Here is a 22604-nt window from a genome sequence, read left to right as displayed (position 1 = left end):
GAAATATACACATACTTGGATAAAAAAATGCCTGTCTATCTATCCCACAGTACAACACCTGGTAGTGTTACTATGGCAACCGCAAAATGTAAACACTACAATAGATATGAATTTTGCTGTCATATCCTGGTGGCTACATAATTTTTGTGATCTATATTGAAAAGTAGTTCAAATAATTATGGTATAAATTTTTTGTACACAGTTTAACAACACCTAACTTATACCTGTATAATATTGCATAATTTGTTAAAATAGGATCGTACTTGAGTTAAAATGATTTAATAATAGATATTCAAAGAGAAATCAACAATCCCTTACAAAGTTTATTTCCGATTCCCTGGGATGGTCGACATTAAATAGTTTTCAAAGTTGGTTTTACATTGAAGTATTTTATTGTATCTGGACTGTCCAAAGCTTGAGACTGATCAGTTTACTTTCATGTAAAATGTAATTAAGATACGCTGGGGTCGGTGTATACCTACGAGCAATTCCCTATGTACCATCAGGTGCCGATAAGGGTTTGTATCTTAACATACAATGCTTTCAAAATGAGATCTCTCAGGCGAATGTGACTTAAAATACAATGACTTTCCCTTACTATTTAAAAAATTACACTAGAGACATATTTCAAATCAACTTGAAAAAGTACATGTAACTACACTAATATGACTAAACTAGACTTATGGGTTTTTAAAAATAATAAATTAAAAAATACTATCTAAGATAGATGCACACATGTCAAGATCCGTACATAATGCAAGGCTGAGAAGCATTATGGACAAAATAAAGTAAGGAGTTCTTTGTTGGTTTGTACATGTAGAGTGAATGGACAGCGAAAGGATGGATAAAAAGATTGACGAAGTTGAAAGATGCAGAAATCGAGGAAAACCGAGAAATACATGGTATGACCAAATCCAAGAAATACTCAAAGAGGGACATGTCAAAAGTCAGAATAATTGGCATAAGTGCATGAGAATGAATGTAGAAGAAGCCAGGTCTGTATTCAAAGACAGAGTGATGTGGCATTTTATCCTCTCTGCCTACCCTTACGAGGAAACGGAATGATGGTTTGTTTGTTTGTAACATATGCCAGTTTAGGGAATCACTGTTTAACATTAACCACTCATTCTACTTGCATACATATATGCATACTCTTAGGCCATATTGTATGTGTTCATCCATCATTTGGTTCGGTGTATTTTGGACTTACGAGCAATTTGGTTTGCAGATCTTATCTCGGTCTAAGCCGGCCGGAGGTGCTCAGGTGGGAGGAGTGAGGGCCTCGGGGAAGAAGAACATCCCGCAGTTTGAGGACTTTATCGAGAACCGCGATTATACGGGAGCTCTTACTTATCTAGAGGTATACATAAACCCCAGTAAACTGGTTAGATTTGTGCTCTTTACCAATAGGTAACAAATATGTTATACTGGGAACCAGCTAAAGTGTAATGAACTGGATTTAACAAACATTTCCATTTATTTATATATTTTGGAAAAAAAACAATAATATACCTACATAAATAAATATGTTTCTTCTTTTTTGATGGGGGCCACATGAACTGAATACTCTCTTACGATAGAGAAAATTAAAAAGAAGTTTCTGAGATATCTCTACACGAGAGAGTGCGGGTATTATCCTTTGCTCTACCTGACCGAGTTCCTCCACAGTATGCTTAGCTACAACAGTTTAGAGACTAGAAGAAATGTGTATTTGACTACATATTTTTATCAATTGTTGCGCGTCGATGATTCTGAGATTATGAGAAGCATTGGTTTGTATGTTCCTGATAATTACCTAAGACAGCGTCAGCATAGATTGTTTCATATTCCGATATACAGGACCAACCTACTGATGGTTATGCCTGTTGGAAGGGCTACCGCTATGTTAAAAAACATCTCTCTGGATATATATCTGTTCCATGTATCCGAAGGGGTTTTCCGGAGCAGGATTCTCCTACTACTTTGGACAAGAGTTTTTTTAATTTATTTTTTGTCTTTTTATAATATGTGCGTCTTGAATTTTAGTTTGTAATGTATATGTTATGTTAAATAAATAAATTGAAATGAATTGACAAACATTTGCAATATTTCAAATTTGTTTTTAGATAGATGCAGGCTACGCTTGAATAAGTTTTTTGACCTTCCCGAACATTTTCCTTTAAAACACTTACTAGGTTGTGGTATTTGACAGCCCCTTCTCTCAATCATATTTTTTTAATACCTTGATAATACCCAGATTACTTGAAATACCTCTCTATCCGGAAACTTATTATTCTTCTAAGATAATTATGTTATGGTATCAGTTTTTGCATGGCTCCGGAAGGGAGTCGTGGCCCCTGCTATGGGAGGGGTACTGCGCCTTCCATTTGGGAGACTACCGACGCGCGCTGGAAGCCTACAGCCGCCTCCTGGAGCGCCCCGACCGAGGAGCTGAGGCTCTCGCTGACCTCCACATCAACACGGCAGTATGCCACTTTTACCTCGGTACGCTTTTTCTTACTTTTGCCGAACATAGTTTTCCAATATTCGATTGGTGGTTGTTGTTGAAGATTAAAAAAACTGTATTTGTTCCAGGAATGTACAATGAGTCACAAGAGGCTGCCATGAAAACTCCAGATAGTCCGCTAAAAGTAAATTCTAGTTATCTAATCTGATTTGCCTACTAAAAACTTAAAATATTTAGAAATTATACGGCACTGCCTAAATTAAAATACAGTACTTGGTGCCTGTGTCTGGTGGATGCAGTTCAGTGTGTGAAATAAAACCATAACCCAGAACAAATGTTTTTCACTTGATGGCTACTTTTAGGTAAAATTCCTGACAAAGGAAATCGAGTAGAGATAGGTCCGCTTGATGGCGTAATGGTTGACGCAATCGCCTTTCATACTGGAGGCCCTGGGTTCAACTCCTGACCTGCTATGGTGGGTATGAAATGTTGGTTTTATAGGTGGATTAACACTGCAATATTTCAATGCCTATCCAGGCACCTATAGCGTAAGACTTATCACCTCACAAGACACCTGCGGTTGATGTATCAATGCCCTACGAACCATTAGGTTAGGAAAGGGAATGATGACGATGATGATGAAATATTTAGGTTTGAATTATTGAATATTGTGGAAACTAACGTTATTGTAGAACCGGCTGCTGTTCCATCTCGCTCACAAGCTGGGAGACGAGACTCTCCTTATGGAGCGCCACCGCGGGTTGCGCGACGTGCGCGAGGACCAGCTTTGCCTGGCCTCTATCCACTACCTGCGAGCCCACTACCAGGAGGCCATACACATCTACAAGAAGCTCTTGCTAGACAACAGGTGCTGTATGATTCCGTAGATTAATTATTATGCATCATTATTTACTTACAAAAAATCCACAATCCATCGCTGCCTACTCGTACTCATACCCACATCACCGAGAGCGCTTTTTTGAGACCATCAAGTATCACCATATCAGTGTTTGATGCATTATTTGAACAAACATTTATATTGTCAGAATTATTCTAGAAGGTAAATAATATTGTATGATCTTATTTTTGAATTCCTAGTGTTAACTCTGCTCATTTTTACAGAAACTTATTGGCTCTCAACGTGTACGTTGCACTCTGTTATTACAAGTTGGATTACTACGACGTGTCACAGGAAGTGTTGGGTGTTTACTTAAATCAGCATCCTAACTCGACTGTAGCTATAAATTTGAAAGCTTGTAACATATTTAGGTGACTAACATTTCTTTATGTTTTTAAATAAAATATAATATTTATACATAATTTAATAAGTAATGAGGTGTTTCAGATTATATAATGGCAAAGCTGCAGAAAATGAACTGAAGAACATATCTACCGATCAACATACACTGGGACACGACTTAGTAAAGCACAATTTAGTAGTTTTCAAGAATGGCGAAGGAGCACTTAAGGTATATAAAGTACTTTTTATTTACACGACAACCGAATATATTTTTTTTTTATGAAACTTAATTTTGCTTACTCACGTCTGCTCTAGGTATTGCCCGGTTTAGTGGACGTGGTAGGTGAAGCTCGGCTAAATTTGGTCGGGAGACGTCTGCGTGGAGGTGAAAGCAAAGAGGCTCTAACTCTCCTAGAGGGCCTCGAGCCAGCAGTCCCTCTGCAATATATCCTCAAAGGAGTTGTACATGCTGCTCTTGGACAAGATTTAGATTCAGTAAGTGAGCACTCTCTATAATACCGTCTGAGCGAACCTAACCCTAACTTACCTCAAATAATGGTGATGATATTTCAGGAAGAGCACATACGCACGGCTCAGCAGTGCCTGCAGCTAGTCGGAGGGTCAGCCAGTGAGTGTGACACTATTCCTGGCCGGCAGTGTATGGCTTCTTCATATTTTCTCTATGGACAGTTTGAAGAAGTCCTCGTTTATCTCAATTCCATCAAAAGTTTCTTTGTGAACGATGACACATTTAATTTCAATTATGGACAGGTACAGTTTTTAATAATTTTTATCCACGGTATTTTCTTTATCAACTGATGCTTGTTTAGGTACACATATCTCTAGGCCTCCTCCTAAATTAGGAGCATTCATATCACAGGATCCCGCGCCGTCTTCCCGGTCAATGTAATTGTAAATCCATATCAATCTATCTGCCTGAAAAGGCATAATAAGTTCTAGAGTATGTAAACTGTTAGTTAACTTGAAATGAATATTAACACAAATGCTAAATGCTCTTTTTATGACTTTGTGTAGGCAAAGTGTGCCACAGGATATTACAAGGAAGGTGAGGAGGCACTGCTGACCATACAAGATGAAGTGGTCCGGAATTCCTTCACGTTCCTGGCTTGTCTGTGTCGCTGTCACGTCATGAACAAGCACGCACAGCTCGCTTGGGATCTCTGCCAAAAGGTTGGCATATAAGTATTTAGTGAACAAATAGGGTAAGTTTAAGAATCTTGATTTAGCTTGACAGGTAAGAAGATCAATGGATATTTTTCTATTGAAATTTCAGGCGGCAGGTAGTCCGGATTACTTTAGCCTTCTACAGATAGTGGGAAATGATTCCTATAGGATGGGAGAGTTCTCTGTGGCTGCGAGGGCCTTTCACATGCTGGACAGGTATGTTTAACAATGTTATTCCGTAGTTCTACGGCAGCTTCGTTTGTTTGTTCGTTCCTCACTCGGTAATATGCTTCACTTAATATGAAATTATGGCATGCACCTTCTTTGCCTTTTTTAGAGCCAATTGAGAATATTTGAATAAGTAAAATCGGTTTATTTTAGGTTAGAGCCTAACCCGGAGTTCTGGGAGGGGATGCGCGGTGCGTGCGCGGGGGTGTGCCAGCGTGTGGCGGCCGGGAGCGCGGGGGGCGCAGGGGCTGCGGCGGAGGCGGTGGCTGAGGTGCTGGCGCTCCTCCGCAGCAGCCCGCACGCGCCCGCCGCCACACTGCACACTGCCCTCTCGCACTGGGCCCACGACATGCGCCTCATCATGGACTGACTGCTCACGCACCGTCTGCGTCTGTCAGTTACACTATACTGTTATAGGTCCTGTTTATTTAAACAGGAGATCCCGAGAACCCGCTCATTCCCCGGGCAAATGATTATCTAATCAGTATTTTAAATGTGCACATTCGTTACATGTAGCTCCGGAGGGTTTATACAATAATGTGTTTAATCTTAAGTTAGTGGTGGCTGGTCCCTATTGTTAACTGACTAACACGACATGTTATAACGATTATAAATTCACATGACACTACAATAAGTCTTCAGTGCCAGATTTCTCTTTTCACCTTTATATTCAGCGTGACTTGTTAAGGAAATAAATAAATACAAAGTGATGTGTGTATAAATGACATTTATTTCTTGGCAGTGGTAGACTTTACATTCTTTACCGCAACCGAAGAGAACACCTCTGGTAATGGATAAAGTCAAGATGAATTTACAAAATGAGCTGAGACAACAGCGTTGATCTATTGTATCGAGATGATATTACCACATACAAATGTATTTGTACTTCTGTAGAAGTTAAGTTTCTTTGTTTCAAAAGATTTATAAATGTATGAATATTTTGATTATAATTTTCCTTTACTATTTGTGTTTCCTTTCCAGTTTCTGATAAAAATATTTTCTCTGTGTAACAATGAAAACATTATTCAATAAACTTTTATCTCGCAACATTAGTTAATCACTTCTCACACTTCAAATTCTCTTCGTATGTTTTATTATTTGTAACAATTTTTATTATTTAAAAACCATAAAATATATAAAATGAGCATGTTTGTTACAAACTACCCTTCCTAGTGACGTAATATTATAATTTATCTACGTATAGTTAAATCAGGAGATGCACCACATTCTTGATATTTGAGTACCTACTTATAGTAATCTTTTGTAGCTTATTTTTTTTTTTTTAGTAGAAACATATTTAACTACTAAACAATGTTTATAAAATTTATTAAAATTTATGAGAGTTTTTATGTATTGCTAAATTTATATCCTTCTTCTTCTTCATTTTTTATGGCCTTTTCATAAATTTTTATCCTTAACTCTGTTGTCATTATTCTGGAAAAAATGTCTGTAAAACATGGTTTTCACAAATTTGTAAGCAATATAAATTATAACATAATAGATTTTATAATTAATTGGGAAATATTATTTTTAGGGAAATATGTTTAATTTGTTTTGCATTTATTTCATTCCATTTTTACCAGAAGATGAGCAACAGATTTATATAATAAACAAAAATGCCCAATGTAATATACAGGTAAGCGTCGTTTTACGCCGATTTACAATTGCACCGGTTGGTGCCGGCGTGGGATTCCCCGGTTCGGCCGACACCAGACGAAAGTAGGGGCCATGATCCTAATAGCAGACACACTTTTACACGTTGTTTTATTCTATTATCATGTGTGTGAAATTGTTTCCGAGTTAGTTTTTGTTTTGTTTTTAAGAAAGTATGATTATATTTTTTATTTTATTATTGCCATGATTCTGCAAGAAAGGAAGCAACAATCAAAGCAAATGAAATTGGATGCTTTTTTGTGAACTTGTGAGCTAGTATTTATAATAAAAAAATCATAATTTATTTCAAGAGATTATTATTTATTTTGTAAACGAATTAAAACTGTATTTATTAAATACATTGATAATTTATTTAGAATATATTAGGCTATGTCTTAAAATAAACATGTTAGATTGTTCCTAAGATTATTAAAATTCTAAAATTTTGACACGGAAACTAACCTTATATATTCCATTATATTTGTGTTCATTTTACGCCAGTGTCTCTCGGAAAGGAACCCCGGTGTTAAACGACGTTTACCTGTATTTATTTCATTATTTACAAAAATAATGTTTTCCAATGAAATATTTTTAAAATCTTAACATTATATTGCAAGTCCTTTGACTACAAAAAAATGCACGGTAAATAACTAATTAGATATGTCTTAAGATATATGTAAGTATTATGTTTGTCGACATATACACACGTAGGTTACTTTGGTACTTTATTTATTATTGTGACTAGTTGCTGTTAATCATAAAATAAAAATCTACAGAGAATTCAATACATATTACAATATATTATATAAATTGAAAGTTCATTGACTAGTTTCGTACATCTATTTCACAACACCGACAGACTTGATAAAATAATAATGAACCTCTATTATAATTGCCAGTTGCCAGTTGATTGTTTATCCCGATTGGAATGTTTGCCAACAATTCTCCAGCCAGAACTGACTACCCTTACAAGTAACAGATAATGTACTCAACTACTCAGTCTCACAATTTCCCTTGACTCCGCTCCGCTTCCTCACTTGTCCTGGCCTTACATTTCAGTATCTGCAACGGGAACAAACAAACACAGTTGGAATAATATGTGGGAACACGAGCTACGGTTAACAAATACGGTTGATTTTCACTGAGGAATCATAATAAAGTGTCATAACCTCATTCTGTAATTGACGTTACATTCATCACATATAGTTGAATAAAAAAAAAGAACTCTTTCAAATGTGGTATTAAAATGCAATCATTAGTTTTTAATTGAGATGTTCGTAAAGACGAGTCTTCTGAGAAAAAATAACTTTTCATTCTTTCAAAATAAAACAGCGAATGCTTACAATTTATCTGTATAACTAGGCATTAAAATAAATTGCTTCGAAATTATCTCATTGAATAAATTATTATCGGGTACCGGACAGGAAATCTACTCACAAATAGAGTTTGGCATAATCCTCCTGTGAGGGCAGTGTACGGGGGGCGGGGGACTCCCCTCTGAGTCATCGGAGCTGGGCGCTCCGCCCCCCGCCCCCCTTCCGCGGGAGGCCGCCGCCCTCCTGCCCCTCCGCACCTGCACCGTGTCCGCCGAGCTCAGAGACGACTCGTCTGTAACAAACTCTAGGTGTTACTACTATACCTGGAGAACCCAGTGAAGAGATTACCGATTTGTTTGTGTGTCTTATCGAATGACATTTGGTTGTGAGTCGCAAATATGTACAGCTAAAAAAGCTATACCACCGATCAAGTAACATAAGATAAATAAAATAAAATAAAATAATCTAGTTAGTAGTGGTGGGAAATATTCTATCAGAGGGCAAAGTAATAAAAATTTCCGCAATGAATAAATCTGCCTTCTAACACTGTTTCAAAGTCAAACTACTAGATATAGTAATTAGCTGCTAATTGGAGGGGGTTCACTCCCTTTAATACGGGGTTGGGTAGTTTTGCTTATTGGGAATACCGAAAGCAGGGATGAGGTATTATCAAACAAAATATTATTAATTACGGTTTTTCTGAGTTCAAATATTTTTATATTTTATTTTCTCTTTCTTATGTTACACAAAAATATTATAACTGTCCATTATTTATTATCGGAGCAAAAAATCATTAACATTTTCTTGTATACCCACGAACAGGCCATGCCTTTGTGTGATTTTTAGGTTTACTATATTTACTATTAATATGTATTTCATTGCTATGTAATTATGCTTTATTTTTTGAATACTCTGTTTTACCTCTTATGTAAACTGTAAAAAAAAAAAAAGTAGTTAGTTCGGGCGGAAATTAGTTAAATCAATATTAAATGGGCGACTCATCTTCTGAGAAAATTCTCTATTAGTTTTAATTTTATATGTGTAGTAGTTTCATCTGATCATGATGCAATAATGAACCCTACGGTCCAGTCGTGACTTTTACAAAGGTGTCCGGGATGGACACGCAATAATGCATGGAAACAGCGCTGACCTCCAGGCGGTCCGGACAACACTGCGGGCTTTATATTGACCTTGTTTAGAGATGGAGCGATGCGTGCGGTGCGAAGTGGAGGCCTCGTTGTCCTGCTGGCCGAAGGTGCGGAACTGCAGCGTGTAGTCCAGGGTGGAGGCCGAAACTCCCCCGGGGTGTAGGGTGCGGCCCCCGGGGCGAGGGGCGGGGGCGCCCGGCGCCACGCTGAATGTGGCGTACGGCGATATTTCATACAGCTCTGGAATCATCAAAATATATTTTGCATTGGACAATGAGGAAGTTCAGAGCAGCGGGAAAATAGATAAGTACAAAAATTGTCTTCTCACGCACAATGAAAATTAGAGCATTTAATTGTACTGCAAAGTTATCAAAAATGTATGAAAAAATTAATAGTAAATGTATCTACTCGTCATAAATAATCTAGGTTGTAAGTCTGTGGTAGTGTCATTGACTCCAGATCAATGCGTCGAGGTTCGGATCCCACTTTACTCACTCTCATCATTATCATCATACCTCTATATGCACCCGGTGGTGCATAAGGAATTGAATTATTGTTATTAATAATACAGTAGCAGCTATTAAGCTGATGCGTGTATATCAAGTGCACGTGGTTATTAAACATTATGAATGGATGTGTGCATCTAGTTAACAGTAACTGAACTAGCACCAATCACTTTCTCGGGAAGGTCATTCCATTTCTCCACAACTCGGTTTGTCAGGAAGTTTTTCCTGGGGTTGGATGAGAAGGAGGTGGTGTTGAGTTTCAATGAATGACCTCTGAGATGGCGGTTTTCATTCATAGTGAACATTGATTTCAACTTGGGTACATTATATTGCTCAGTTAAGATGGAGTCACCACGCTGCCTGCGCTCCCAGTGAACTTAACCCGAGCTCCCTGAAGCGGTCCTCGTGTGATTTATTTCTTAGAGAAACTACCATTTTAGTTGCTCTTCTCTGGACTTTCTCCAGCAACTCTGTCTTTTTTTAAATAGGGACTCCAGATTTGGTAGACATAGGAGTGGGCGAACATATGTTTTATAAATTTTGAGGAACAAATCTTGGGTGATGTGAGCGAATGTTTGCCTTGCATTGTATATTGATCATCTATTGCATTAAGGTAAGGTGATCAGCCTTACGCTTCAGGAGCCAGTCCCGGAACATGATATATTGCAGTGTAGAACCACCTTCCCAGGAATGGAACCCGGGACCTCAAGCGTGGTATGCCAACCACTGCACTACTAGGTGGACTTATCTCCACTTGATTTCCTTATTCAAGATCCTTACCCACTCTAGTTTACCATTTTATGATGTGGTTACTGATCACTCAAAATCTTATATTCTAGTAAAACGTGAATAGGAAATAAAAATAGTTAATGAAGAAATAAAATACTGTAATAAATTATTTACCCGAAGAATCGTCAATCATTTTGGGTTTGTGAGGGAGCGGCGTATACGCTTGTTGGCAGTTTCGACAGTTGTCTTCCTCTGACTTTTCTTCACTCGGCATATCTTCTCTGAAAGATAAATATAAATTCTCAACAACACGGGCGTTTTGAACAAAAAGTATTGACTTCAGAAAATGCTCTTATCGGTACCTTCTTTTCTTCAGCAGAAGGTACGCGAGAATAACCGCGAATATTGTGATTGAAGCGCAGAGAACAGAAACAATAATCGAGTCCAAGTAATCTTCTTCCATATGCTCATCATCCGGATAGTTAGATGGAGCCGCTATCCGAGCTGAAATCAAATATATTTATAACTTATCTCAACTACGTCAGAAACCGAATTGATGTACAGGTGTTTGTTAAACCCTGTCATATCCGAAACCATGATGACCGGTTCATACCTTATGCAAGAATACATATTGGCATATTAAAAAAAAAATTAAGTAAAAAACATTATTTTTTTAATATTTGAAAAACCAAATGGTTGCCTACTTCTGCAGGGGAGAAACCAGGGGTGCAGAGGGGGAAGTCAGATGCGCTACCCTCTCGACCGCTGCGATATCCGAGCGACAAAACTGACAAACATTTCTGATTAACACATTTTGTACGAGGTTAGCGCGATTTCAACGATAAAAAGAAATTTCACATTGATTTACGAATATTTTACTTTTTATCCACACTTTTCAATAAAAACATTAACAACGTCACACTGGGATCCGATTTACAAACATTTATTTCACCGACAATAACAAGATATTTTATTTAATATTAATATTTTTAAGAAGCTTTGTGTTTTTTGTTTTTTTCCTTTTTTTTGTTTTTTTTCTCTATTTTTTTGTTTTTTTTTTCCTTTTTTTTGTTTTTGTTTTTTGTTTTTTTTTTGCTAAATAAATCCAAACATCATGCAAGTTTGTTGGATGGTAACTAGGAAGTTTGCTTTAAACTTGCCTCAAGTTTACAGAGTTGCAATCTCAAACTTGGGTCAAGCTTGAACTCTTGATACTTCAAACTTGATGCAAGCTTGAGGCCAGTTTAAATTGCTATCTGGGATAATCTGGGTCAGCCAAGTCACATTACTCTGAATTCATTTCTGACCCGGAATTCCTTTTAAAATTGGCTTTTCTTTCTGACTTATTTGAACATTTAAATAACTTGAATAAAAGTCTTCAAGGGCGTGATGAAAATGTCATTACAGCAAAAGACAAACTCCATGGCTTTATAAAAAAAATTGAATTGTGGTCATCTATAAATCAAAACAACTTTGATTCATTTTCGTCCACACAGTCTTTCATTGAAGAAGTCGGAAGCGAGATCAACATCAACTTATATATCTGGTATGAAAATGGTGTTGCATGATTTGAAGAAAGAATTGTGCCATTACTTCTCACTGCAAGAGATATCGGATAACACTGGGCAAAGATGGATCTTAAATCCGTTTTTAAATGCAGCTATAAACGAGAATTAACAACCGAGGCTTTGAAGTGTTTGATTCCATTTTCTACCTCGTACTTGTGCGAGTTGGCATTTTCATCAATGGCGCGAATAAAATGTAAACTAAGAAATCGCTTAAATTTGGAAAACGATTTAATATTTAATGTGGCAAAAACGGATCCACAATGGGAGAAATTAATTGAACAAACTCAAGCGCAACCTTCACATTAAAATGATCGAAGATGAGCAAGCACAGATGTAATCATTTTCTATTTAAACACATTTTTAATATTGATTTTCTTTGTAATAACATGTTTTGAACTAGCATTTTTCTGACTTGTATGATTGATTATAGGGAAATTTCGTTAAATATAATAATTTTAACTCTTTTCGACTTTTTATTTAAGTCTCACAAATTATATGTTGTATAAAAAAAACTGAAGTTTTCTCGACCTCTCGCGACCCCCCTACAGAGGCTCCGCGACCCCCCAGGGGGTCGCGACCCACAGGTTGAAAAACAATGGTTTAAATCGTGCTAAACTCATACACAACGCGTTAATTAGAAATGTTTACCCGCGCCAGTTTTGTCGCTCGGATTTCGGAGGGGAGCGCGGGCGGCGCGGGCGGCGCAGTGCGCGGGACACCCGGACACCTGACGACCTGACTACCCTCTCCGCACTTCTGGTTTTGCCCCCGCAGAAGTAAGCAACCATTTGTTTTTTTTAAATATGTATTTTTCAATTATTGTTTTTGGCCTTAATTTTTTTTGAGAATGCCAATATGTCTTCTTGCTCATACCGATCATAGTGGTTTCGGATGTGACAGGGTTTAACGAGCACTCTGTAGACCGATCGCAACCTATAGATGTACATATAACATTACTCCGAGTTCATTGTTACGTGACTCTTCACAATGATCACATTATTTTTTTCTCAAGTCAAAAATCTTTTGAATAAATAGTTCATGTTAACTCTTTCGGTGATGTGCAGCCAGTACACATTGGATCTAATATCCACGTATCGATCGAAATGATTTATTATTAAAGAATAAATACTAATTGGACACAGACAAAGCATTCTATTAGAAATTGGAGATAAATCACCTTTAAAATCAACATATTATCAATGTGAAGCATTGTTTGGGCGAAAACGTAAAAGAGTACCGAATGTACTAAACACTTTTTACGTCTCAATCTCGATGCTATATATATATATATTCGCGAGTGAGAGAGACAATTTCACGCACGACGCAGGTCAGCCTGTACCCCTGCCATAAAACGGCAGTTTCTCTTGGAACTTCGCTAAGGGTAGTTCTTTCGCTCGCGCTTTGAGCGTAAGAAAATTTTCAAGTTTTTAGCCACCATATTAAAAATATTATCACTTCTGACTTTCCGTTTTCCAGATTTTAAATCCCCCATTTTTGTATGTGAATTGATTACACATCATCGGAATGCGTGGATTTTTTTAGCACATTTAACCATGTTGAGTATCAAAATCAGGATCTTATGCATGGTGAAAAAAATATTTTACCATTACACAAAAAAACAACATTCATGTGAAGTACGGTGCATTTGAATGTTTAATAACTCTATGTTTATGTGTTAGTGCCTGTCGGTAAAACAAATTTTGCTTTAAATTATTATGAAAATAAAACTTTGTTATCAGTGTTACACAATTGATAACAAAGTTTTATTTTCATAATAATTTATAATAAAGTGTTATGAAGTGAATGCCGATTCAATTAAAAATATCAAATTTTGCTTGTTTAAGCACGCACATTTAAATGTTTTATATGATTTATTTTGTTACATGTGTATAAAAGCAAGTTTTATTAAATATTTGAATGGTCTATACAGGTTGTATTTAATTGATTTTAGAGCTCACAATATTTTGAGTTTGTTCAAATGTTTGTAGACAAGGGCTGGGTTTCATTCCCTACTGAATTGTTAAGATTGGTCTATTACCACAGAGATGGAAAACATTTTAGTGAAGCGAAAATGGAAGTCTAGGCATTTACAGGGCTCATGACCTGTAATTGTCTGGTGTAAGTAGCCACTCCAACATACTGTGTAACATTCGCCGTTCTGCTTATGTTTGAACATCCATATTTCTGGAATGGAAGAGTTGAAAAACGGTTTTATTATTTAAAACAGTTGATCCTTTTGACACAAGGTTTGGAGTTTTTATATTTTTAATTTATTATAATTTTTTATTTATATTTTATTATACAAATACACAAAATAAGCTATTACATGAACACAAAAAAATAAAAATGGTAAAATCGCATCTAAATAACCTTGTCGGCCTTACTTGTAAAACTCGTAAATCCCGAGTATAATTTTTTTCACGGGAGTGTGAAAATAGGTTTTTACTTTTGTAGCAAACTGTAGCCGAGTTTGTTTACAAGTATTTTAAAAAAAATGCAACACTGAACGGATGTACAAGTTTTACATACATATCGTATTTGAAATTACCTCCAGATAACGTGGTGGTGGCGATGTTGTAAGTAACAGCAGCCGTTCCCGCTTCATTAGTGGCCTTCAGCCTTATCTGGTACCAGGTGGCGGGGGTGAGGCCGGACAGGACGAGCGGAGGCTGCGCAGGCGAGGGTAGCGGGCAGGCCAGGGGCAGCCAGGAGCCCCCCGGGCGGCGCCAGTGGAGCTCCAGCGATCGCAGCGGGCAGTCGCCGTCTGTCCACCCCGAAAGGTGGATGCGTACCGCGGAGGAGTTGCTCTGCAGCAGCTCGGTCTCCGCTGGAATACGGGGCTCTGGATATTGAAAGAAAACCTAATTTAAATTATGAAGTTCATTGCTACGGGAAATTAAATACAATATTGTTTTTCTTACACATGGTCAAAATAAAAGCATATTGTAGTGAGAAGTTATCAAAATGATCTACTTTACGTTACAAGTTCATGTTACTATGTGTTTGCGATAACCAATAAATGATAACTTTGTTATGATGTTCTGGGAACCGGGAATAGATTTCCAGTCTACGGGATAGCCACGTTTTTCGACAATTAGCGTGTTTTGACATTTAGCAGGTAAAAAAAAATTGTATGAGGTTTAGTTTTTTAATATTTTAAATATTAGACACACACATTGACCTGAACTCGTGACACCGAGGGTGGTGTTATTTCGGTGGGGATTGAAAAAATTATATAACTTTAAAAAATCATTAAATAAATAAAAAAACATTTTGAAATACAACATTTGAGTTCGTCCAAATTTTTGTAGACAACAGACTGGATTTCACCCCCTCGGGAGTCATTAAGATTAACAAATTACAACAGGGTCCAAGGAGAAGTTTAAAAATTGGAAAATTGTTTTCAGGCGTTGCCTAGTATGGGACATAATTCAGTGAGATTTCTTCACAACAATAAAGGTTTCAACTCTTTAACTTAACTAAAATCAACAAATGGAAGAATTGAAGAAATACGGATGTTCAAACATAGGCAAAATGGTGAATGTTACACAGTGTGTAAAGTGGCAACTTAAACCAGCCAATGACAGGTCATAATCCCTGTAAATGCCTAGACTTCCATATTCCCTTCTTTAAGGTATTCTACATCCCTGTTGTAATTTATTAATTTTCAAATAGTTTGAAAGTCTTTTGACAAATAAAATAAACCACTGACCTTCCTCATTGTGATAAAAATTACCTTGTGGATCCTTATTAACTGGCAACCGGAAAATTGGACTTTTTTGCCATTTTAAGCTGCTAATTAACTTCATTTGGACCCCTGTTCTTTTACAATATTTATAATACGAGGCGAGAGAAAGTACCTGTATTATTGTAAATAATTTATGTAGCGTCGAAAATCACCTCTAGTACTAGATCTTTAATTTTTAAATATTTTTAGGATAAGTGTAAATGAAAAAAAAGTACGGGATATTGTTGACACAGTTGTCGACTATTTTTCAGCATAATTGCCATCCCGTTCAATGCATGTGGTGAGCCGTGGCACAAGCCTCTTTATGCCGAATAACTCCCCCGCCACCTCCTTCCCCCACTTCAGAACCTCTTTCTGCACCAGCTCGTCAGTTGAAAATTTAATTCTACCCCTGTGTGCCTTCATGGAGGTAAAAAGATGATAATCTGAAGGCGCCAAGTCAGGGGAATACGAGGGTCAGTTCAAAACATCCCAACTGAATGAGTTCAAGAGCGTCTTGGTGGATAAGGCTGTATGAGGACGGGCGTTGTCGTGCAACAAGCACACTCCTCTCGTCATCATTCTCCTTCTTTTTTATTTTGAATGCTGCTTTTAAGTTTTTTTTTGGGTTTTACAATATCGTCGTGCATCGGATGGTCTCCCCCTTACGCAGAAATTTGACTGAAATTATGCCATTTCGGTCTCAAAACACTGAGGGCGTGACTTTTTCGCCCTCTTTTCTTCGTCATAAATATTAGTTCTGCCTTAGTTTAGTAAAACTCCCTACACATCTAAAGCACACTCGTTCCGTTCATAACACCTTCGCCATAAATCATTTTCATTTGCGGGAAACATTCCGTAGGTGTGATTCGTTTCCGCGTGTACGAAGGGGATCACATCACGTGGCTCGCACTCTGTGGGATTTTTCACCGACATCTTTCACGCAACTTGACACTACAACGTGAGTCTACGTAGTACCGTGTTCCTGCGATGCTTGCTCTGTCAGGAGATCCTTTTCGCCACTCAGTGTTGCCAACCCTAAAAAAACAAAAAAAACCGCAGCCCGTAGTGGTCACAGTGCACTTACTTCTGAACATGCCTCGTATATAAATATTTAAAAACTAGAATTTTCACACATGTGCTTTAGCTTTTTTGTGTGTCCGGGCAGATGAAAATACAAAGCAGTGTGTGAAATAGAACCCGAACCCTAGACGAGTGTTTTTAACTTGACAGCTGCTTCCGAGGGCTGAGTAAAAGTCTCGAATAAAGAAATCGATTGGAGATAAGTCCGCCTCGTTTTGTAGTGGTAAGCGCGTTCGCCTACAATGGCAGGTATACTTAATGAAGTGGACGTACAATGTTGATTTTAAATGTTTAAACATTTTGTTATTCCTGGACCAGCGCCTGAAGCGTAGGGCTGATCGCCTTACCTTGATCTAAGAGATAATCAAAATACGCTGCATTTGATTTACAAATGCAGTGCCCTATGCGCCACTGGGTGCTAAAAAGGTAATGATGATGACGTTCTTTAGTTTTCGTTTACAAAAGACTGTCAGAAAAGAGCCATCAAGTTGTTCTTGACATACAAATTCTGATGGTTTTCGATTAACACAGTCACATGTCACCTCGAGCGCATTAAACTTGTTGGCCGGGGAAATAATATCCCAAATTGAGATAATGAAATGGAACGCCAGTCTGCTGTACCTCCTCCTTTGGTAGAAGCCGACAGCACCTCGCTGGGGCTGCCGGTGCCCACGCGGTTGCGCGCGGTCAGGTACAGGTGGTATAGGGAGCCGCAACGCAGGCCCTTGAGGGAGTACACGCTGCTGTCTGCCGGGAGCTCCGCGCTCTGCCACTCTTCTGAGTCATACTTGTAGTTCAGCACGTATCCTAGAAAATAGTCATTGATGTTTTAGTTACTTTATGCGAAATTATGTCCGTTTCTTGGTGTAGTAGATAGTTGTTTGGATGGGGTTTTAAGATTGATTCCCGAGAAGGTCGACACCGAGTATTTATTTGGAAGATGTCTTTCACTGTCTCACAGTAACTGGGCTAGCGTCTGAAGTAAGAGACTGAAAATGCAAAATTCCTTCAGTGTACAATTACTCCTCGATAGGCGGTGAGATTCTGAACGCTCTCTACCTCGCTTTATCTACCCCCCAGAGAGCGTTCAAAATAGCACTGGAGGTGGATTCTATACCACTATTTCCCGATTTTGATGTTAAATATGCACAGATAATGATCATTGTCGGTAACAACTACTGGTCAACGCTTCTTTCTTCTTGGAACTCTTGTTATGAGTGTTACTAGGTAAAGGTAGGTAAGAGGAATGAATCGCTTTGAATTAAATAGAACATACCGTGTATGGGCGTGACATCCGGTTTTGGCAGTGGTGGCTCTATCAGCAGGTTGAAGGAGTCCGTAGAGTGTGACGGGCGCAAGGTGAGGCGGGGGGCGTCGGGAGGGAGAAGGACCCTCAATGCGAAGGTTATCGAGTCTTCCCCGACAGAGTTACGGGATATGCAAGTGTAATTGGTCGCCATCGAAGGTTCAGCACCTGAAATATACTTGGCTGTTACTAAACATCCGAAACCAATCAAAACCTCTTTCTGAATTATTAAAACGTTTTAACTCCTAAAATTGATATTGAATGTATAGGTACATATCTCGAAAGTTCTGTGAGACGAAATGTACATTATATCAGTTGGTTGAGTTTAAATCAAATCAAATGAAGACACTTGTACAGTGAAATATCAGAGCTGTCATCAGTGTATTAAGAGGTTATATAGAAATGTTAAACACTATTAAATATTAATATATTTATATATTTAAGATCAAATAGCAATTATTCGCAGATACCCATCTTTGATTATTGACATTTGAGTTTAATATAGTGCAGGAAAATCATATTTAAAAGACAGATGGGCGGAGACTGGCCCTCACTCTGGACAATATTGGGTAACTGAAATATATTATGATCGATATGTTAGATATCGAGTAGCCTTACTATGAATGAGCAGATCTCCCGAGGAGGAGACGGTGTAGCCAGCCTGGTGCGTGATGGGGCTGTGGTTGGCCCCCAACCAGCGTGTGCGCAGGGGTTGGAGCCCCACGGCGTGGCACGGGAGCCTCACACTGGCCCCCACCCCGGCGGAAATCGGACCACCGAAAGATATTATGCGAGCTGCACCTGAAAAATTTGACAACTCATGAGATTCAGCCAGTAAAATAATTGAAACATTCACATAGATCCCGCAATAGGCAGGACAAGTAAAAATAATGAACGAAGAGAGAGTGCTCAATAAGATACTTCGCATGAAGACCCAAGGTAGACGAAGCATCGATAGACTCAAAATCCAATGGCTGGATAGAGTGCAGCGGGATGTGGATGCTATTTGGCTTCGGGAACTGGAGGTGTACATGTCAGGATAGAAGGAGATGGCGACGAATGTTGGAGCGGACTCTTGAGCCAATGATGACGATGATGATTTTATACTAATGCCCAATCATCAATAAAGATTACCTTTCTGAAGTATTGAAAAATGTTGATACACTTTGGAATTTGTGATAGTATACATACATTGAGAACTCACTTTTGCTAGAAGGTTCTTGTGTCAGTATGTCGGTTGGTTTCCCTTCCCCAAAAGCAGTGCTGGCACTGACCCAGAAGTCATAGAGCTGCCCTTCCCTTAGCCCTGCCACCGTGTGCGTCATGTCTCCCGTGGATACTTCTCCGGGGCTGTTTGCACTTATACTCGGGACCCTGTAAGACTGGTGGCTCCCAGACCTGACCAACAAAACTTGACAAACATTATTCGTGTTAATATTTTAACTATCAATTTTCAAACCCCGCTCTCCAATATCTTGTTTCCCCGACTAAAATTAAAATTTAAATAATGGAAAGCGCACAAAGATAATAATAAGTATCGTCCCTATTAAAGTTTTGGCACCTTAGCATGCCACATCTTCATTTCATATCTCATAAATCTATCACACTCTAACGCAATAAAAATTGTATATCGCTCTTATGTTTAATTTATGTTCATGTAGCAAGAATGCTACAGGAACATAAATTCTGCGGCTCTTGTGCCAACTACTGTGCAAGGAGATATAGATCACATATTATAGAGATATTAAGTACCTAGAAGCTTCCCGTACATACACTTTGTAGTGTGATATGTGTCCATTGGGGCGAGTGGGAGGAAGCCAAGATACCAGAATCGTCTCCGTTGTCAAGGGAGATGCTTTTATAGCGGCTGGAGGACCCGGAGCTGGACACAAAACAGAACAGATCATCAGCAGCTGTACTTGCACAATTTAATTAGATTAATTTATAAACACAATATGGGAAAATGATAATATGGCCATTAAGATTGAGATGAGTATTTATAAAGCATGTTTAAGACAAATAATGACATTTGGCGTTGAAGCAAGGGCAGAGGCAGTCAGGACCAAACAAGTATTGAGAACATCCGAGATGAAAACACCAAGGATGATAGTGGATAAAACGCGTGAGGAACACCAGAATAAACGAGATACGTGAGGCCAAAGAAATCGTAAAATGGAGTAGACAGTGAAAGAGCGACTGGTATAGTCATGTCTAAATGATGAACACCAACAGACTCCCTTATATTGCACTACAAATTGCATATTGCTTCACGGCACTAGTCCTCGAGGAAGTCCTACAGAAAGATGGAAGGACAGAATTATGGAATCCACCTTACAGGAGGAATAATTTTTTGGAGAACAGACCACACAGAAAGGAAGGAAAATAAAAATACTTAAAATACACTGATTTAGTTGTACGGCAGAAAGTTACCATCTTCGTGCGTAGTGCAGATGAGGGGCGAGGAGGGCACCCCGTCTCCGGCGGCCGTGTAGGCACGCACGCGGAGGGAGTAGGCCGTGTGAGGCTCCAGGCCGGCCAGTTGCGTGTCCAGACTGCTCGTGCGCCGCACCGACCCAACCACCGCTTGCTGGTCATCTAATATAATCAAAATCGTATCGTATTAACAAATCAATCGTGATGTATGGGTAAAATGACATATCGCACTTTATTCGAAATACGCGGGGTTTGGGGCGATAGTCTATGTAGATATAGATAGAAAGTGATATCAAATACTACCAACATGCCAAAACTTTAATTTTAAATATTTTTTCTTTGTTTCTTCGGTCAGTGGACCGAACGACATACATATGTATTATATGAAAGAATAAAGGCAAAACATGCAACTAAAAATCTCCCGGAAAAAATAAAAGAGGAGGTTATAAAGGCTTTTTTTAATGACGACAAGGGTGATAAAGACTTTGAAGCTGACACGCAGGAGGAGGATGAAGATTCTCCGTGCATTTTTTACAATCTATTAATCAAGTAACTACTTACTTTCATCGGATATATGCAAGGGCTGGTAATGCAAGCGATATCCCTGCAGGACCCCGCCGAGGGAGGCTGGGGGTGGGGGGTGCCAGGACACACTCAGGCTCTGGGACGACAGCACTCTACAAGACACGTCCTCGGGAGGAGCCTCCGGAACTATAGAAAGAGTTATTCAGTGAAATTATTAATTATTCAGTGTTATTAAATAGTTGTATAATATAACCACTTACCGACTTTCCTATATCCGACGGTTCGCGACGTACCAGTCTCTTCGTCAGGACACAAACCAAACTAACATGGAAACCCTTCCGTTGCAGGAGCCATCTTCAGAGGAAAACTATGTGATATGTAGAAAAAATGGTACTAGTAGTTTGTACCGTGTCGCAGTCGGCAGTAGGTACAGTATATTCAGTGTCATTTATGTCGTGTGTAGTTCTGAGAACCATGTTGAGTTCAATTTAAGCAGTACAAACTACAAGCAGTACTAACGGTGACCGTGAAGTTCTACACACCTAATCAAGATTTATATGTCTTCAGGGCGGGGTTGGGCCGCATGTAATATTATGAAAAAATAGTTTTTGATGGAAATTTGTGTTAAAATTTGCACCTCACTCGGAGTGTTTATAAAGGTTATGACTATTATTGCGTTAGTTGTAAAATGTACAAAAGAACTGATGGTTTGACTATAGCAATAAATACCTCCTTCCAGGGTGGTGGCCGAAATAGGGGTGCTGTAGGGGCCGTGGGCGGCACCGTTGAAGGCCGCCACGGTCAGCAGGTAGTGAGAGTTGGTGGCCAGCCCGGCGAGGGCGTGGTGCAGTGCGGGGGGCGCCACCCGGCCCTCGCCGCGCCCCCCAGAGCCCCCCGACCAGCGCACTGTGTACCCCTGGAGCTCACCGTTCCACGATTCTCTCGGGGGTGGCTACGAACAACATGCATTTTATTATTTTGTCAGATTAATCTAAGAATCACGCAGTAGGAGAAACATGATAGTAAACCTGCCATGTGACGTGTAGCTCTCCCTGACCGGTTGCTTGGGCCTGGACATTACGTGGAGGCTCTAGAGGTGCTGAAAATTTAATCAATTTCAGGAAGTGGTAAATTTAAAAATATTTTTGATCGATAGGTTTTGGGAGTAAAAAAAAATAAGTTGAGATTTTTATACCTTCTTCCTGAGTCTTGGCTATGACAGAATCGGTAAAGGGACTGCGATCGATCTGGTTAATGGCGAGAATCCGAAACACGTACGCGCTGGCCGGTTGAAGCCCCTCCACTAAAGCATATTCCTTATTTTCTGGATAATCTGATCTGAAATTATTTACAATTTAAGCCAGTAGAGAGAGGGAATTTACCAACTTCAAAATAGTTTATGTGAAGTAAAACATTATCAAGGTTTGATTATTTCCAAAACAAAAAATCCCAGCTTGTATCGTACACATAAAAAAGCTGAAAAAGTGCAGGCCGTGATATTTTCTAGTATT

The 22604-nt window shown here is 38.8% G+C and overlaps 2 protein-coding genes across 2 annotated transcripts in view; one reads left to right on the top strand and one right to left on the bottom strand.

Annotated features, from left to right (window-relative positions):
- The first annotated feature begins 97 nt into the window (after positions 1-97).
- On the top strand, positions 98-6146 carry Ttc26 (tetratricopeptide repeat domain 26). The gene is made up of 12 exons (XM_088232259.1): positions 98-181; positions 1229-1360; positions 2304-2484; positions 2575-2630; positions 3139-3314; positions 3569-3715; positions 3792-3915; positions 4002-4181; positions 4260-4457; positions 4722-4877; positions 4981-5087; positions 5253-6146. Exons 1-12 carry the CDS (start codon positions 179-181, stop codon positions 5467-5469), a joined length of 1677 nt encoding a protein of 558 aa, XP_088088385.1. The 5' UTR covers positions 98-178; the 3' UTR covers positions 5470-6146.
- The window catches only part of LOC148277877 (cell adhesion molecule Dscam2-like), a 67022-nt gene continuing 50227 nt past the window's right edge, over positions 5810-22604 (bottom strand). Inside the window, exons 15-30 of the mRNA XM_088232258.1 lie at positions 22289-22431; positions 22122-22192; positions 21823-22045; positions 21130-21279; positions 20566-20730; positions 19888-20017; positions 19340-19533; positions 18754-18936; positions 18106-18303; positions 17451-17636; positions 14568-14861; positions 10814-10955; positions 10626-10732; positions 9259-9456; positions 8190-8360; positions 5810-7814 (exon numbers count right to left, since the gene is read on the bottom strand). Of these exons, the coding sequence (XP_088088384.1) occupies positions 7801-7814; positions 8190-8360; positions 9259-9456; positions 10626-10732; positions 10814-10955; positions 14568-14861; positions 17451-17636; positions 18106-18303; positions 18754-18936; positions 19340-19533; positions 19888-20017; positions 20566-20730; positions 21130-21279; positions 21823-22045; positions 22122-22192; positions 22289-22431 (2569 nt within the window). The 3' untranslated portion in view covers positions 5810-7800. The remainder of the gene's footprint in view (positions 7815-8189; positions 8361-9258; positions 9457-10625; positions 10733-10813; positions 10956-14567; positions 14862-17450; positions 17637-18105; positions 18304-18753; positions 18937-19339; positions 19534-19887; positions 20018-20565; positions 20731-21129; positions 21280-21822; positions 22046-22121; positions 22193-22288; positions 22432-22604) is intronic.

The sequence above is a fragment of the Micrasema longulum genome, unplaced genomic scaffold, assembly GCF_059751315.1.
Source record: "Micrasema longulum isolate JH-2025_06_02 unplaced genomic scaffold, ASM5975131v1 h1tg000963l, whole genome shotgun sequence".
Lineage (NCBI taxonomy): Eukaryota > Metazoa > Arthropoda > Insecta > Trichoptera > Brachycentridae > Micrasema > Micrasema longulum.
The sequence above is the reverse complement of the archived record's forward strand: the minus strand, read 5'-3'. Positions and strand labels throughout refer to the sequence as shown.